Below are 17,735 nucleotides of genomic sequence, written 5' to 3'. Positions count from 1 at the left end.
ACCATCGTCACCAACCCCGGCGCACGAACGAGCGGCCAATGCGATCAAGGGAGGATTCCGTCGAACGGCTGAGCTGCACGCCGATCATCATCATGGAGTAGAGTAGGTAAACGACGTCGACGTGGCACCCCTGCCCCAGTCAACGAACCCCAGCCACTCTCACCAACCCTCCCACTCTCACTGCCATGCCGGCCCCACGCGTCATCCTCCCTGGCCCCACTCACCAACTCCCCGGCTCCTTCCCCCGTATATTACACCCGCCATCTTCCCTTCCTCCATTCTTCTTCAGGAGATCAAGCAAGCAAGCGCACGCACTCGCACCAGCCATCTCCCACGACCACCTTACAAGAAGATTTCCTTAATCTCCATTTCTCGATCGATCGCCGGCCGGTGAGGTACCTAGCTAGCTCTACTCGTACTAGATCATTACCATGGGTTCCGTGCCGGAGGAGTCAGTGGTGTCCGTGGCCGTGGCGGAGACGGTGTTCCGGTCGAAGCTGCCCGACATCGAGATCAACAACGAGCAGACGCTGCAGAGCTACTGCTTCGAGAAGATGTCCGAGGTCGCGTCCCGCCCCTGCATCATCGACGGCCAGACGGGCGCCTCCTACACCTACGCAGAGGTCGAGTCCCTCACCCGTCGCGCGGCGGCGGGGCTGCGCCGCATGGGCGTCTGCAAGGGCGACGTGGTGATGAACCTGCTCCGCAACTGCCCCGAGTTCGCCTTCTCCTTCCTGGGCGCGGCCAGGCTGGGCGCCGCCACCACCACCGCCAACCCGTTCTACACCCCGCACGAGATCCACCGCCAGGCGGAGGCGGCGGGCGCCAAGGTGATCGTCACGGAGGCCTGCGCCGTGGAGAAGGTGCTGGAGTTCGCGGCGGGGCGGAGCGTGCCCGTGGTCACCGTCGACGGGAAGCGCGACGGGTGCGTGGACTTCGCGGAGCTGATCGCCGGCGAGGAGCTGCCCGAGGCCGACGAGGCCGGGATCCTCCCCGACGACGTCGTGGCGCTGCCGTACTCCTCCGGCACCACCGGGCTCCCCAAGGGCGTCATGCTCACCCACCGCAGCCTCGTCACCAGCGTCGCCCAGCTGGTACGTACGCCATTCCGATCGAATCCTCTGCTCCTCTGAGCTCTGCTTCCATTCCGTTTCGGGGTCAACGCCTCAGCCAGCCTGGTAGTACAGTACATTTCTACTACTATACTGCTACTGTACCTGTCGGTGCCGAGCCAGCTGAGGTGAGCTGAGCTGCCGCGGAGGATGACATGTGGGTCCACGTTCTACGCATCTAACCGTGGGACCCTCCCATTTAGGATTATTATTCTCCCACTATTGTCTTGCGTTTCTCGAAGCATTTCAAATGCTGCATTTGGTCAGAGCTCTGGGTGCCAATCGAGCAGGCTGGCTCATAAATCAATTATTTCTGGTTATATTCTTGGCATCTCGTGCTCCATGCGTAGGTTCCACGGCTCGCAGCGCGTTGGGCCCGCAGAACCAGGTGCCTTTTCCTGGGTCTGGTCCGATCCAGGCGCCAAGATTCGTGCTCCGCGGGCGATGCGTTTGGCGCCAACGAGCAGCATTTTCAAAAAATAAATCCACCCACCCACCCAGAAGAAGCACTCTAACACAGTAAACCACTCTGAACATTTTCAGGTCGACGGGTCGAACCCGAACGTGTGCTTCAACAAGGAGGACGCGCTGCTGTGCCTGCTGCCGCTGTTCCACATCTACTCGCTGCACACGGTGCTGCTGGCGGGGCTCCGCGTCGGCGCCGCCATCGTCATCATGCGCAAGTTCGACGTCGGCGCGCTGGTGGACCTCGTCCGCGCGCACCGCATCACCATCGCGCCATTCGTGCCCCCCATCGTGGTCGAGATCGCCAAGAGCGACCGCGTCACCGCCGACGACCTCGCCTCCATCCGCATGGTGCTCTCCGGCGCCGCGCCCATGGGCAAGGACCTCCAGGACGCCTTCATGGCTAAGATCCCCAACGCCGTGCTCGGACAGGTCCGCCGATCGCGCAATGCCGGTGTACACGAGCTCGGTAATCAATGACATTGACTGACGATGAGCTGCGTTTGTTTCGATCAGGGGTACGGGATGACCGAGGCTGGGCCGGTGCTGGCCATGTGCCTGGCCTTCGCCAAGGAGCCCTTCAAGGTCAAGTCCGGGTCGTGCGGCACCGTGGTGCGCAACGCCGAGCTCAAGGTCGTCGACCCCGACACCGGCGCATCCCTCGGCAGGAACCAGCCTGGCGAGATCTGCGTCCGCGGGAAGCAGATCATGATAGGTACGCACCACACCCCTTCATCTGCAAACAAAACCCTACATCTCGATCGGATGGTCTCTCTCGATAGGCTGGTTCCTGTCGCGGCGTTAACCTCTACTTGGTGCTTTGCTTTGGCACATCGCATTTTGCCTTAAGGAAAGAAAAGTCGCGCATATAGCAGACTAACTTGTGCGATCAGGCCGAACGACGGCAACCAACAAGTTTGTCGTCCAACGCGACGTCGCTGCTCGACAGGAACCTGGATTGGATGAGCACAACCCCATTTGCATTGGTCCGGTAGTTCTGAAAGAGAAAACATTGTCCCATTTTACCTGAATTTTCCTGGCAACTTCAAATTAAACTCCCTTTCACGCATTGCAAAACAAAATAAAATGAAGTGAAGTTGATGTGCAGTTAGGCCACTTTTAAGTGGTTGGAGACTTGGTGTGCACAAAGTTGTTTGATTAGTTAGTGGTCTGGTCCAACAAGGTCCAATCCTAATGATTGTTAATCGACCGGAAGAGAATTCCCCGTCCCCTCCACTCCACGTTTTCGTGCTAGCAGCCGCAGGCGCGTGGTTGTTGGCACGGCAGACTGACTACAACCTGTAGAATACTGTCAGCGAATAAATAAACAGCGACGCACGTTGCTAACAACCTGAAAATCATACATCCACGTTCTCAGATTGCCTGCCTGCACATAGCACACAGCTCACCGTCAGTCACCATGGCAAGGTTCCAGAATCCAAGTGGCACATGATCAAAAGATCCAACGACCCCACACATGCGCAAGTAGCTAAGGTAATACTAGAGCCAAAATTTGGTGAAGGAACAGAAGGAAGTATAGTATTTAGGTATTGGCAGGCTGTGAGCATGTCTATGGCAGTAGTGGAGGCACCAACAGCTGAGACTGCACAAGCATGTTGGAGGAACCGGTCACTAGCATTAGTTTATGTCCAGTTGACACAAGTAGTAGTATCTCATTTGTCCTTACACTCCGTGTAGTGCTCAACCCAGGATACAAATTGTATTATACAATACCCTGCCAGGCGTTGGACAGCTGAGGGAGAAAGCAATGAAGCCTCTGAAGTAGTAGTGTCAGGGAGTTTGTTAGGTGTACTGAAAACTTAGAACGAATCGTCGTCGGTTGCTGTGTACTTGGCGTGAGAAGTGGAGATCACGTCAGATGGTTGCTGCATCTTCAGTGCAGAGAGGCCGTGCCGTCGTGGTCAAGGTGCTACTCACGCCAACGATTCCTATGCATCTATCTGTGTCACAACCACTAATGAACCAAACTGTACCAAATAAAACCAAACCAACGACCAAATGCAATGGGTGACCAACTCCACTCCAGCCAGCAGAAGAACCGAGCTGGTGTCACGAGTCAATTCTAACATTTCTCGTGAAAGGGCCCTGTCCTATCAACTCCTTGGATGATCCTCCCAAGAATCTCGGGTTCATTCATCCCATGTGAGGTGTTCACTTTCAGACAGTTTGTATCGTATCCATGCTGCAGCAACAGCAAACGAGAACTGCCACATGTGGTTCAGTAAGTTTTTTTGGCTTACCTGAAGCCATCGTCTGAATGCGCTTGAATGATGGTCGGCAGTCGGCACCGCCCACCTGAGATCATCGATGTGTACCTCTGCAAATGCAGTTTGGTGGTCAGGTTCCAATAACTGAATGCTGTCATAGTGTCATGTGCAAACTGCACTTCAGTTATGGTGGCTGTTTCTGAATGTCTGTCTCCTAGTCTCCTTGCGGTATCCCATGTGAATGCTGAATGATTCGGAGGAAATCTCCCGTACTACCAAATAAGATCATTGTTTTAATGGTTTCTAGAATTTTGTGACGACGACGATGGTTTCTCTGAACTAACCGTCATCGCTTCGGGGAATGAATCACGCAGGTTACCTGAACGACCCAGAGTCTACCAAGAACACCATCGACAAGGACGGCTGGCTGCACACCGGAGACATCGGCTTGGTGGACGACGACGACGAGATCTTCATCGTCGACAGGCTCAAGGAGATCATCAAGTACAAGGGCTTCCAGGTGGCGCCGGCGGAGCTCGAGGCCCTCCTCCTCACGAACCCGGAGGTCAAGGACGCCGCCGTCGTAGGGTAAGCCACATACTACATCTCTCTTCCCTTTTTTGTGGCTACAACTGTAGTGTCGTGTTTCCTCTTTTTTCAGCTGAAAGAAAGAATGCTCATTTTCCTCCTGGTTATTTCCCTTTCAGGGTGAAGGATGATCTCTGCGGCGAAGTCCCGGTCGCCTTCATTAAGAGGATCGAAGGATCTGAGATCACCGAGAACGAGATCAAACAATTCGTCTCAAAGGAGGTAAATTAATGTTCAAGCTTCAACACAGCTCTCACGCATAACAACTGCTGTTGTACAGAAAGTTCAGAACAACTGGTTTACCACTATGTGATAAGTAGTCAGTTAGTGCTAATCATGTTCAGCCAGTCAATTATTTGCATTTTTGTTCACGAGCAATTGCAGAGCCCATGTGTCACGTCTAAGATATTCGATGATGCAACTGCAGGTTGTTTTCTACAAGAGGATCAACAAGGTCTACTTCACCGACTCCATTCCCAAGAACCCTTCCGGCAAGATCCTAAGGAAGGACTTGAGAGCCAGGCTCGCCGCTGGCATCCCTACCGAAGTTGCCGCGCCGAGAAGCTAAGAGCCGCCGCTCCGCTTCTCAGGAACGCAGTCACTGATGGTGCTGTTATAGATCACACCAAATGGGGAAAGAAACTACGGGAGGGTACATGATCAGATTATTCTTGCAGGAGATATCAGTTTGTTGGTTCGCCCTGCTTGTGTAATGTTGATAAAATGAAATGATATAATAGATGTGTTGTTTTATTTTTTGACCATGTAAGAACAACGCTGGGATTTTTCCCAAAAGGCGCTTTGTATGAACTGCTTATTTTTTGAAACGATGCAAAATAGTTCGCATTTCATTTATTAAGAGAGCAAAAGTTGCAACTTAATTAACAGAAAATCAAGGAAAATAGTTTATCGATAACCACACAGGCCGTCATGGAACATGACACGTCAAAGGGCATCGACTGACCTGGCTACCAATCTCGAGTTCTCGACTCCACACGCACTGCCAATAGAGGAGCATCTATCAAGGCTAGCTACAAGTGTCATCATCGTTACCCATCATCCTTGATCGAACAACTAAAATATGCAAGAGTCTTGTGAAGACCGATATACCCGGCAAACGACCACCCTTCACACGTCAAGGCCCCATGTTCCTCTGAATCAAAACGAACGATGAGGCGTGGAAAGCCCATCCAACACACCGCAAAAGAGGACTACCAAAACCCACACCATGCATCCAACTCTGCTCGTTACCAAACAAATATCTACACAAAAGGAATTGGGGAAATAACCACCCCGGGTCCATGCCGGTGGTCCCTCCGGCTGGTTCTAGCTCCACAAATGAGCCCCCTGTGAGGTTTTAGCTGCACAAACATTGTCCCCATGAGGGACACGACACTGTTGTCATCACTCGGTTTGGTAATATGGAAGGGTCTGATATACCTAGTACTGGCGATACCGATGCTCCTCGGGAAACTGCTGCATCAACATTCAGCTTAATGAAACTAGCGGGATGAGCAAGCTAGACTGCACTTGTTGGTGTAACATTTCATATTGACCGCATTGGCTTGACTTTATATGCGATATTTAGCTCCATGAGCCGAAAATCGAGAGAGGGATCTACAAAATCTCCTCGTGTATTGTCTTTCGCCTAGCCACAGTGCCCACAACCTCACAACAACCATAGTGAATTGCTCATGTGACAATGACTATAAAAAAGAAGATTCATTCTTATGCGCTTCTGCATTTGTTTATACATAAATGTCCAGAAAATTCTTTATCCTCAAGGGATGTATCTTAGCTAAGATAAAACAACCATCTCATTTCTTTTAAATCACATGCCACATCAGTAAAATATCGTAGGATACTTCGCAAAGAAAAAAAAACTATTGTGAAAGGCCAAGGGAACGGGTAGAAGCTCCATTCATTCACGGCCCATACTGACCTCGCTGCACGTGAATTCGATGCAACAGATAGGCCCATTTGATAAACACTGTACGGCCCGCTTTGCAAAATGCAAGAAGGATATGTAACACCGGGCCTCATTTCGGCTAGTGGCCATATTTTGTTCACAAATTTGCTCTATTTTAGGTGTTATGTTTCTTTTCTTTTTTTGAAACGAGGCAAAAGCATTGATATAGGAGAAAAGAGTTGGCCCGTTTATGAGGAAAACAGGCCGAAAAACCGTTACAACACGACACCACACGCCAGCCCCGAGGTCGCGCCCCGCCTGGCGAACCCGCCTCCGCCGAAACCACCAAAACACTCCACAAGTCCCATTGTCCGGTGGACATCCAAAGCGAGGCCCCAAGAAGCAAAACGACACAAGAGCGCCGTCCACGCTCGATCCCGCGAGGGATCTAGGGTTTCCCCCGGGGAGCCCGAGCGGAGAACAAGAAACACCCGCTTCGACGACGCCTTCAAGAAGTAAGCGGCGCCCACAGGCGTCACCGTCGTCGGTCCTGGCTAGCCGCCAAGACAGAGCTTTCGCCCAGCGAAGAGTTCCAAGACCTCGCGCCCGCCAACAAGGACCGGCACAAACCACCACCTGCAGCCGCTGAGCAACCTCTTGGCCCACATGTAGCCGCTGACGCGCAGAGGGCAGCACAGCCCGAAGCCAACGGATTACCGCCGAAGATCACCGTGGGCGCCGCCGGAACACCACATAGAGGGGACGCCGACCAACACCGACACGGGGCTCGAGGACGAACGCCAAAAACCGCAGACAAGAACTCCCCGCACCACCCGAAGCCGCCACCGCACTGCCATCCCAGCGCCAGACCATGGCCGCATACCGTGCCACCCTAGCGCCATGACGGAGACGCCGCCAACGCCAACAGCGGCCATGGCCCGCATGGCCCAATAGGCCCAGATCGGGGCCCGCCCATCGCCGCAGCATCCCGAAGCAGCACCGCCGCCATGGCCTCCGGCAGGCTCCTCCGTCGTGGCCATCCACAGGCCCCTCCGCGGCGGCCTCCCGCTGCAGCCCGTCGCCGCGGCCATCCGATGAAGCACCACCGCCGCGTCCACCCGAAGCAGCTCCGCCACCGCGGCCGCCCGAAGCAGTGCCGCCGCGGCCTCCCGAGGCAGCCCCGCCGGGCCGACACCGGCCGCCGCGAGCCAGCCCGTAACCTCCGCTGCCGCCTGCAGGCGCCCCCGCGCCGGGGAAACGCGAGGGGAAAAGATGAGGCGGAGAAACAACTGCCCCGCCGCCACCATCCTTGAGGCGCGCACGGCTTCGCCGGTGTCCCCTCCGGCGGCGGCGAAGCGGGGGAGGGAGAGGGAGGGCCTAGTGGTGGCGCTAGGGTTTCTCCCCCGAGCCGCCAGAGGAGCGACGCGAGGGAGCAAAAAAAACCGGAGGTGTTATGTTTCTGTTGTTCTAAAAAAAAAGGTGGTATGCTTCTGTTCATGACCAACTGACCATGATGAAACATTGAAACTTACACGCGGTTTCACAAACTGGCAAACCTGGTTCTCTCTATCTTGTTGCGAAAAAAATCCTGAAATAATTTAACATTTTTTCCCTTTATACTACTCATGACCAAATGCATGTATATATTATATTCCAGTTTCAGAGACCTTGCTACCGCTAGAGCCAATCGAGGCAAACGAAGATCACAAGGAGCCTAATAATCATGCATTTCTCATGGTTTAAGCAGTTCTGTGGTCGACGACGACGTGGCCGTTCCCAGCAGCTGTCGCTGCGTGTGCGCGCGGCGGCCGAGCGGCGAGTAGAGGCGGAAGAGGTCACGCGCGGAGAAGGTGGAGAGGACGGCCATGGCGACGGCGGCGGCGAGGCCGCAGACCATGCCGAAGGCGCCCTGCACGCAGAAGCGCGTGTAGATGTTGCAGAGCTTGCTCCACTGCAGCGGCTCCACGCCGATGAGCGCCACGAAGCACGCCTGCAGCGCCGCCACGCTGCTCGCAAACACCACGTACGCGCAGCCCTGCGGAAATTTTTTCACACGGAGGGCACAACATTGTTAATCACACGCTAGACTAACATGAGAACTGAGCCTAATTTGTTCACCAGCAAGATAATATGTATATAGCTCTAAATAGGTAGCTACTGGTTGACGATCGAGTGTTAATGTGTTGCCGTTGGCGCGCGCGTACGGTCGGCCATCAATCAATCCATGGAGATTCTTGTCACGCGCGCGCGCGAGTTAAGCAAGGCCCTGTCGGAGACGGCGTACCGTTGCAACCATCCGCCTGAGTTAGTGCGCCTCCTTTCATCCTCGTCAGTTGATCGAACGAGATGCATACCAAGTTACCAAGTTAATCCATGTGACATGGACACGCACGGTTATTCGCGTACCGTCAGGCGTCAGTCGAAGACGGACGAGAAGCACGTCAACGGTGGTGGTGACAGTGAGGGTGAGTTGGGAGGTTAATTTGTAGGTGAATCGGAATTTCATCAGAAATCGATTGCATTTCAAGTTGCACGCACGAAATGAGCTAGCCGTCCATCTAGCTGTTGGCTAAAAGCGACGTACACCTTCACCCGTCGCTGTGGCAAGCAAAGGCAGCTCACGATAATTCCATTGAGCGCGCATTAATGGAAACAGTTGGGCGCCGGGCCAGTCACGCACACCTGTTTCATCCCCCTGTTTTTCAGGAACTCTACAGCTGCTCCCCGGCCGGCCATGTTTTCAGGAAAGAAACTAAGCGAGAATTGAAGGGTCAGGCAGCTCACCTTGTCGAGGAGGAACGAGATCCACGCGACGGCCTTGCTGCGGCTCCGGCCGCCGTCGTTTCCGGCGCCGGCGAAGCTGCTGCCGGAGTAGAGGCGCATGACGAGCCGGGCGGCGTGGTACCCCGCGGCCACGGCGGCGGCGACGATGAGCACCCAGAGCGCCTCCACGTCCCTGGGCACGGCCTTCTTCCGGACGAACAGCACAGTCTTGGTCTGCGCGCTCAGGCCCAGCAGCAGCGCCGCCGACGCCGACGTCGCCGCGCACGCGCCCCGCAGCAGGGTCTCCGCCCTCGCCGACGTCGCCGCCGCCTGCAGCCTCGCCAGCGCCGGTGCCATCGCTGGTGGAGGTGCTAGCTGCTTGGCCGAATTGAGCTCTGTAGAGTCGGACACGGACGCTCACGTACGTAGTAGCGGCGTTGGCCCCGCGCGCGCGGAAAGCGTTGGCCTCGCGCGCGCGCGCTTATAGCGTGGAGCATGGATCGTTGCTGTCAGTGCTGGTGCAGACACTTATATTTTTATTTTTTGAATGGTTGGTTCAGAGACTTCAACGTATGCGAGAGGTCAAATATGGAATATAAATTTTCTCACTCTCAGTCCTGCTGAATTTTCACCATGGGATTAAACAGCAAATAGGTCGAACTCATATGCTTGCTACGATGGAATTTTTATTTTACCATGGTGTGCAAGGCAGTGTACAGTTACCTGCATGTGCAGCTCCGCCCCTGTGCTGTGTAGCCTTCCCATTCATGGAGGCCGGCGTCAACGAGAAACCATAAAAGCGGGAGCCACCACGAACACGATAGGTAGCCACTTCCGCTCCAGGCTCCAGCCATGATTATGATACAGTATACTGAAACAGAAAAGATATGCACTGGTTCAATTTGCCTTCCAGTTTACTAGACCGTCTCCTGAGTTGATGAAATGATGAGGTTCTGATAGGCAAATGACATAACGGATTGCAAACAAACACTTCTCAAGATAGAACCAGGCCAAACATGGCAAATTATGGTCGGTTCATATTAGCTATTAATAGGAACATAATAATGCCCATGTACTACCAGTTCAGCAAAATAATTGAACCTTACAAAAGGTGTCCGTCCTTCCACAAGTTCTGGACCACAAAAGATTTCTAGCCATATCAGCATAACGCTGTTTCACATTAATTCACATCGTTTTCTACAGTAATAGTCTGCACGAATTTAACCAAAAAACGGGTACAAAGTTAAACGAGAATCCATGTCGAAATTATACAGGGACGTTCTTTTTACAAGATAACAGAGCTACCCGCTGTAGATTTACAGAAGCTAGTTTCGGTTGAATAATGTGAACCAAAGAACTAGTTTGCAGCAGCAGCTGGGGGTATTTCACATTTCAACAGTAACATCTAACAGTGAGCATGTGTCGTCTAAGGTATGCTTTCATCCTCCAGCTCAACAAGCTGTGCCCTTCTCTCTGCAGCTTTCTTCCTGACAAAGATTCCCCATCTCATAGCTGCCTTTATCTTGAGCCACCCAACAACGGCCTTGCCAGATGGACGGCTGGGCTCACCATCGAAACCTATTGTTGGCAATGGGGATGGCATGTAAGACTGGAAGGCAAACGTTTCATCTGCCAAACCATTAGAAGCTCCACCCATATTGAAGACCCTGAGCAGCTGCTGCATGTCTTCGCCCTCCAGCATCTGGTGGCTTTTCATGCGGATGTCCTCGGTGAAGTCATCAGCATACTGGTTATCACGGGTTCGATGCCAATCATCGTAGCCCATGTTTGCAGGCTGAATTGACTGGCCTTGAGAAATTACTTGTTGCAACTGGCCCAGTTCCAGACCCATGGCGTCGCTGGCAGCTCCTTGATTGACAGACCCCATCAACATGCTAGGCGGCAAAAATGAAAAGGTGTCATCATATGGTGCGGGAACATTGGCGGGTGTACTTTGAAGCTGAGCAAACTGTGTTGCTGACTGGTTGCCATCATATCCTATAGAACCTGTTGTGCCTGAAATTAATGAAACAAAACATATAGTTATCAAGGACTGCTATTCCAGAGTGGGACAGTAACATAATGCATATACTCCATACACTCTTTGGTTAATCTGCTTAATATGTTTATACCACGAGCAGATCCTATTTTCCCAGTTTTGAATTAAAATATATAAAAAATACTTTATCTAAGCACTTAGGTGCTGCTCACCTGCTGATGATGGGCCTGACATACTCGTTGAAGAAATGCGCTGCACATATGCAGCAGGAGGAGCGTGAGCCTCAGCTTGACTAATTGGTGCAGCCCTTTTCTTCGATTTAGGATTCACGAGAGCTTTACCATCATATTCAATGACATACATCCAATTGTCATATGCTTTCTTCACCAATGCATCAGCAAAGAGCTGTACCAAACAAAACCATTCTAATCACTCAAGGCTTTATCTAAAAAGTTTCACTTCTGCTGATTAGAGCGGTAAAAATACTCATAAGTAGAGTTATTTAAAGAGAAGCTGCTGCAGTCAACATAAGCACAGAAAAGGTTCTAAACAGATTTAATAAACTGGCTATAATTGATGGTTTAACTTACCTAATGAACAGTCAGTGTGTTTAGGGTCCAGAAGTTTAATAGTTAGTACACATGATCCATGACGATCATTCTTGAATATAAGAAGGGTGTGTGGATAGATCTAAACCAAAGTGATATAACATGAAGCCAGCCGTCTACATATCCATTTTCAATACTCCACAGCAGGACAAGTTTAATTAATTGTCTAGAATGACATGTTAAAATGGATGTAAACAATATTTAAGTTCAAACATAACAATAGATATCAAATGCCCCCAATATATGCCCATAACACAAACCTTTTGGCTATCATCGAGACTCTCAGATGAATAGAATTGCTCGCCAGAAATCAACCCACAGAATGCATATAAGTCATTGAAAATAGCACCAGCAGTTCTGTTCTCATCAGAGTAATATATGTAATATTTTCCACTTAGGACACAAGTTTTTGCATGTTCAACTAGAGCATCCCACATCTTGTTGGACATACCACTTCCAAGGATCTACCACAGCAGAACAGCATAAGAGTTAGAACGAAAATAACAACAAAAAGAAAGGCTGGTTAAAAAGAAACAAACTTACAGTGCGCAACTTCTGTGGGTCTCGAACAACAAGCCTAAGGAATTCTTCAACTGTTAAAATTCCAGATTTGTTCAGCCTCTTATGGAACGACCCATCTTTCCCTATTTTCTCCAATCTCCAGACCTCATCCTTCAATGCAGGTGGATAGTGCTTCTTGTACACTAAAGAAGTGAAATTCAAAGTTTTCAGAGACATGTCAAGAGGAAGCACGTGATGATCATGGCAGAGGACTTACATTCTCCTCTATGGTCCTTAACCATGAAAGCTTCAGTTTTTGCCTCACGGATGCGAACACCTTCACAAAATCCTGAGGCAATTTTCAAACCAAGTCTGAATTTCCTACTCCTTATCCAGCTAGAGTTATCTGTGAACGTGAACTCCCCAATTGTGCCAACACCTTCTTTCAATGTGACTTGTATATCGCCAGTTATAATAGGACGTTTTCCCTCACGCTCCTTCACTACATGGCTGTCGAATTCTTCCCCTGTCCAGCCTTCCTCGTCTTCATTGTTGAAATCACCTTCTAGAACAACAATATCAAGCTTGGCAGACGACTCTGGTCCAGAAGATACAACACGGCCAGTGCCAGAATCAAGCAAAACAACATGAATTGCGGCACCCTGCTCCCCTTCAACTTTTCCTCCGGTAAAAAGGGGAAGGGACAATCTTGTCCTGAACTGGAGTTGCATATTACTTCCACCAGGACCTTCAATTCGCTTTGGAGAAGACCTGAATTATTCCAATAGGTAGCAAATAATTAGTATCAGATGGTTCTGAAAGCAGTTGCTCGCCTTTTAGGCCTCAAAGCAAATGCAAACTATGTACTTAATTTTATTTGTCAAAGAGGTAATTTAATGCATAGGTGGGGAAAAAAAGATGGACGTGGAAATGATTGAAGTGCAAATATGACAATTCATCCACACTCTTAATTATTATGCCCAACTCTAAAAGTACATCTAAATGGTGGATGTATACAACTAGAAGATTTTAGGAAAAACTAGGATAAGGGCATACGGCGATACATGATTTTTCCTTAACAGACTGATACAGCTGGTAGATCTCCACTTTTGCTCTGGAGGTTCTGGGTTCAAATCAGCCTCTTTTCATGAAAAAACAAGGGACAGACTGCCTAGAAATTCCCTTCCCAGACCCCGCAATGTAAGCGAGCTTTCGGCACTGGGTACGCCCTTAGACTGTGCATACATACATTTGAAAACTTAAGAAGTATTCTACAGTATAGTTTGTTTAGGCTAGAATTGGCACTAGGAACATAGAATCTCCAAGTAGAACATACGCCACACAAAGCATTTTCAATTTGTATTCATTTCAGATCAACTATGCACACAAGATCCCACTGCCGTTATTGCAGTCCTGAACTAGGTCTAAGTTGTAACAGGGTTCTATAGATTGAAACAAAGAAAAAAGTTTACAACGGAACAGATTGTGCCCCATCTTTGCCAAGAGATGAACCTTCTTCTCAATGAACCCATACCAACTAATTTGAGCAACAACCTGCCTGCATCATCCAACTTTCTGTTTTAATTCGCACTGGAGGGGGAGATGGAGGTTGCTAGAGGAGATGGGGAAGGGTAACTGCTTGGGTACTCGCATACTCCTACATTGTACGACGAGTTTTGTTGTCTGGCAGAGGGTTCTATGCCATGAACCAGTGTGCATCAATATTTCAAAAATAATCAAAATACTCTGATACACCTGATACATATCATACAAGAGGCATATCCATGTCAAGTAACACGGACAAAGCACCACACAGACATTTTGGTGAATCTTACACACAAAGTAACATGTTGACTTTTAACCAAGAAACTAATATATTTGCTTCATTGTTGGTTTGATACCATACCTCCCAGTGATTGCAGCAGAACCAAGTTTTCCCAAGGCACGCTCCACTTCTTCACTAACCTACAAACAAGAAGTACGGAATTACAATCTAAAGAAAGAAACACGAAATTCCAATAGACATTTAGCAACTCCATAAAGCGATGTGAACAAATATTTACGCTTAGTATGTACACTCTTTGTTCTTACCACTCTACGGAGAATTGGTTCCAGTGATGAGCAAAGCCTCTGCAGACTATCCACCTTTAGTGCTTCAACAATAACACTGTACAAATAGAATGAATAAGTACTATTGTCCTGATCAAATGATCATATGGATGGAAGATAAACACTAACAATTAGACGTTCGCTTAAACCATTCACATAATATTAAACTTATATTCAACAGGCCACAACAGAATATCAAAATGTTAGTGCATGTCAGTCTTCTAGCATTTCAAGACAGAATCACGATTACAGCTATATGCAGGCAAATGAGATACGCTAGTTACTAAAAGATCCTAAAATAAGACTTGCTAGTTGTCCTACAATGATCCATGTAGTCTGTAGCACATCCAAGTATCCAACAGTACATGAACACAGACCACAACCAGGAACGTGGCATGTGCTAAATGCACCAGAAATGTCTACATTTGTTCATATGGTAACACTAAACAATGTTATGCTTATGCTATTAAAATAAACAGGAGAAGAGTATAAAGGTTATGCCTATAATAAACATAACCTACAAAATATACACCTCCATCATTTTCTTTGAATGACATATAGAGTTGGGTTCTTGCCATTAATTGGGTAGATTCATGTCAGTTGGCCATCGGGGTGTTTAATAAACAAACAAGTTCCATTAGATAGCAAAGAATGCAATTTAAAATGGACACTGCAGTAATCTCATGTATTTTCTCAATCATGTGTGAGGCTAAAACATCATTCGAAAAGGCATGGAGGGAATAACTAGCCTCGAGTTAAAGATGGCAACAAGCTGTCGAGCTCAGAAAAAAAGGTGTATTTGGTTTTTTCCGGATGCGTGCTGGACGATGTATAACACTTTTTTTAAAGAGCTGGACTATGGCGCGACCCCTAAGTGTATGACGCACAAACTCCTTTTACACGCTATATTAAGATGAGAGTAGTCATGCCGCAAGACCATACAATGAATGTGTAGTGTCTATGTTTTATTTGATTTCAATGGTAAGGGCAGGAGTTTCTGTTACAGGTCACGACGAGTGTGCTCTCCCAAAGCAACTCATTGCGGATCTTGTCCTTTCTTCAACAGTTAACTACCAATTTAGCAAGAATCCCGCCGTCTCCCCAGCATGTCACACCAAATCAAGCTTAAAATCTTTGTAGAACCAAAAAGTATAATCTCAGAAAGGAAATTTCAACTCGGCCATGGTTACTTATAGATCAAAGTTATGGTTCAGCACAGCAACTAAAAGCGTAAACATCACTCCAAAATAACACAAGACCTCCAGTGGTACATGAAAAACAAAGGATTATATTTACTGGCCTTCAATTTACACAGCACCAAGTCACGAGCAGTAAATTTTTGAACATGGATTTCCGAGTCCTAACTGTATCGCCGCTAGATCACAACTAAATTCACACAGCTATACAAACAACAGACCAAGTACTGAAAACTCCACGAGGTTCAAACCTAGCCAGAGCCGGGGGCCGCGGCCGCTTAGCGTCAGGGCCTCCGTCGCCTGCGGCGGCGGGTGCTTCGAGCCCGCGCTTCTCCTTCATCGCCGCGGCACGGAACCCTAGCCCGCGCTTCGAATCTGCACCGAATTGAGCGAGACTCGGGTCAGATTTCTGGCTCGGCTCGGCGGGAGGGAGGGATCGATCGGCCGGCTCACCTGGGCTGGGCGCTGGATTCGGGTGGAGGAGGCGGGCGGAAGGGATCGCGATGAGGACGGGAGAGGAGGGGAGAGAAAGCAAGGAGGCGTCGGCGTCGGCGGGGAGGTGGCAGATTCTCCGCAGGATAGAGATACAGGCCACTGGAAAGCCCAAAGAGCTGCTTCTTTTGCAAATCGCCCCTCCGTGTTACTTTGTTTTCTTCTCCGGGTAGTGTGGTTCACAGGAAACAATGGGCAAGTTTTTGCCCAAATGAAAATGGATTCACATCTGTACAAGATTTGGGATTGGTAATAATACTCTATCCCATATTCTACCACAAAAATATTATCCTATAAAAATTGCAACCAGTTCATCGATTAGTGCAAAGAGGACATACAAGTAAGAAAGATCATGTCCACGTCCATAGGAGGACCCAACCATCCCTAAGCCCGTGCCAAGCTTCCGGTCGGCGGTATAGCCTATTTTGATTATAAAAAAAATTGATCAAAATTTGGCTGGATTTACATTGCGTCTAGGCATGATGAAAATCTTGGGTCCACCAGTCCGCGTCCTAAAGGACATGGAGTTCTCGAGGAAGAAGGAAAGCATGCATTTCTATATCGAGTTCGACATGTTTGGTGTTTGGATATGTAGCTAACGAACTCTTAGTTGGTAATAATGGAAAGGATGAAAAAATTGTAAGGCTTGTGTTCTTCTCTTATAGTTAATAGGGAGCATTTTTTGTGTCGTTGTAATATGGATTTTTATTTTTTGCCGATGCTTCTTTTCTTCTTCTTTTTTTGGGTGGGGAGGTTAACAATATTCAAACAAAGCCTACGAGAGATGAGACCATACACAAAAGCCCAAGGCAATGGATGAGGACAAAAATTCTGGCATGGTGGAAGAATTATCTCTTAATTGGTAGGAGATGGTGTACAAATGTGTCCTTATCGTCCAAAACCGCAACAAAGATGAAGCATCGTGCTTTAGCTGCTTGGTACTAATAAAAAAATCATAAATTGGCCAGAAAGGCCCTTTGCTAAATTGGTTAAAATCCACTCTCCACAAACGCAGCCTCAAATCCTAAAAAGATTATTCTACGAGCCCTTCATTGCAAATAGGCAAAAGCCACCACACCAACCAGCATATTTTTTGCAAATAGCACATGCGGACACGAGGGCTGGGTATGATTTGTCCATGCACGCACTAGCGCAAAAGCGGGAGCTGCACATCGCGGGACCCACGGGGACAGTGACGTCGCCATCCAATTGGATGACGTGGCTCCGGGCCCACGGATGAGGTACATGCACTGACTCCAGCCAAAGTACAGGGCCAAAGCTACACGAAACGGCGTGGCGCGGTGTGGGTCAGCGTGATCTTTTTTTGCAGGAGCTCTAGAGCTGGATAAGATAATTTATGCCATATATTTTTTTGGCATATCATTCATACGGAATAGTTCCCCTCAAAACAAATCATACGGAATAGTTCATTTTTTAGTGAAGCCGTCTAGAATAGTATCCAAAGAAGGCTTCCATAAGTTCCATGAGTGTGTTAAAAAAAAAGTTCCATGAGTTGGTAAGTGTATGAGCATGGAGAATTTCTCCTTCTCGATGTGATGCCAAAAACAAATACATAGTGTTATTTACACTCTCCGGCTCTTCGCTACAAACTATAAAATATTTTAATGCACATATGAGCTGCATATCAAAATCGATCTGCATACATGCTATGCATAAAAAGTTAGAGAGTATTATAATTTCAAATGGAAAGAGGAACATGGGAGCATATGCTCCCTTTAGTTTAAAATGCATCTTATACATATTT

The 17,735-nt window shown here is 48.8% G+C and overlaps 3 protein-coding genes across 3 annotated transcripts; 1 reads left to right on the top strand and 2 right to left on the bottom strand.

The window, feature by feature from the left end:
* The first annotated feature begins 300 nt into the window (after nucleotides 1–300).
* LOC124691837 (4-coumarate--CoA ligase 3-like) lies at nucleotides 301–5,248 on the top strand. The gene is made up of 6 exons (XM_047225112.1): nucleotides 301–1,094; nucleotides 1,656–2,009; nucleotides 2,094–2,292; nucleotides 4,180–4,393; nucleotides 4,513–4,615; nucleotides 4,821–5,248. The coding sequence occupies exons 1-6, from the start codon at nucleotides 432–434 to the stop codon at nucleotides 4,959–4,961; spliced, it is 1,674 nt and encodes a 557-aa protein (XP_047081068.1). The 5' UTR covers nucleotides 301–431; the 3' UTR covers nucleotides 4,962–5,248.
* Nucleotides 5,249–8,034: 2,786 nt separating this feature from the next.
* Nucleotides 8,035–9,496, bottom strand: LOC124689799 (CASP-like protein 2C4). Its single transcript, XM_047223269.1, has 2 exons — nucleotides 9,087–9,496; nucleotides 8,035–8,337 (listed from the first exon to the last, which is right to left on the bottom strand). Exons 1-2 carry the CDS (start codon nucleotides 9,420–9,422, stop codon nucleotides 8,035–8,037), a joined length of 639 nt encoding a protein of 212 aa, XP_047079225.1. The 5' UTR covers nucleotides 9,423–9,496.
* Nucleotides 9,497–10,198: 702 nt separating this feature from the next.
* Nucleotides 10,199–15,833, bottom strand: LOC124691836 (calmodulin-binding protein 60 B-like). The gene is made up of 8 exons (XM_047225111.1): nucleotides 15,730–15,833; nucleotides 14,265–14,340; nucleotides 14,080–14,138; nucleotides 12,451–12,944; nucleotides 12,216–12,376; nucleotides 11,933–12,136; nucleotides 11,277–11,469; nucleotides 10,199–11,081 (listed from the first exon to the last, which is right to left on the bottom strand). The coding sequence occupies exons 1-8, from the start codon at nucleotides 15,816–15,818 to the stop codon at nucleotides 10,492–10,494; spliced, it is 1,866 nt and encodes a 621-aa protein (XP_047081067.1). The 5' UTR covers nucleotides 15,819–15,833; the 3' UTR covers nucleotides 10,199–10,491.
* Between the last annotated feature and the right edge of the window lie 1,902 nt (nucleotides 15,834–17,735).

Source organism: Lolium rigidum, chromosome 2 (assembly GCF_022539505.1).
Source record: "Lolium rigidum isolate FL_2022 chromosome 2, APGP_CSIRO_Lrig_0.1, whole genome shotgun sequence".
NCBI classification, from domain to species: domain Eukaryota; kingdom Viridiplantae; phylum Streptophyta; class Magnoliopsida; order Poales; family Poaceae; genus Lolium; species Lolium rigidum.
This window is presented reverse-complemented; position numbering and strand designations above follow the sequence as displayed.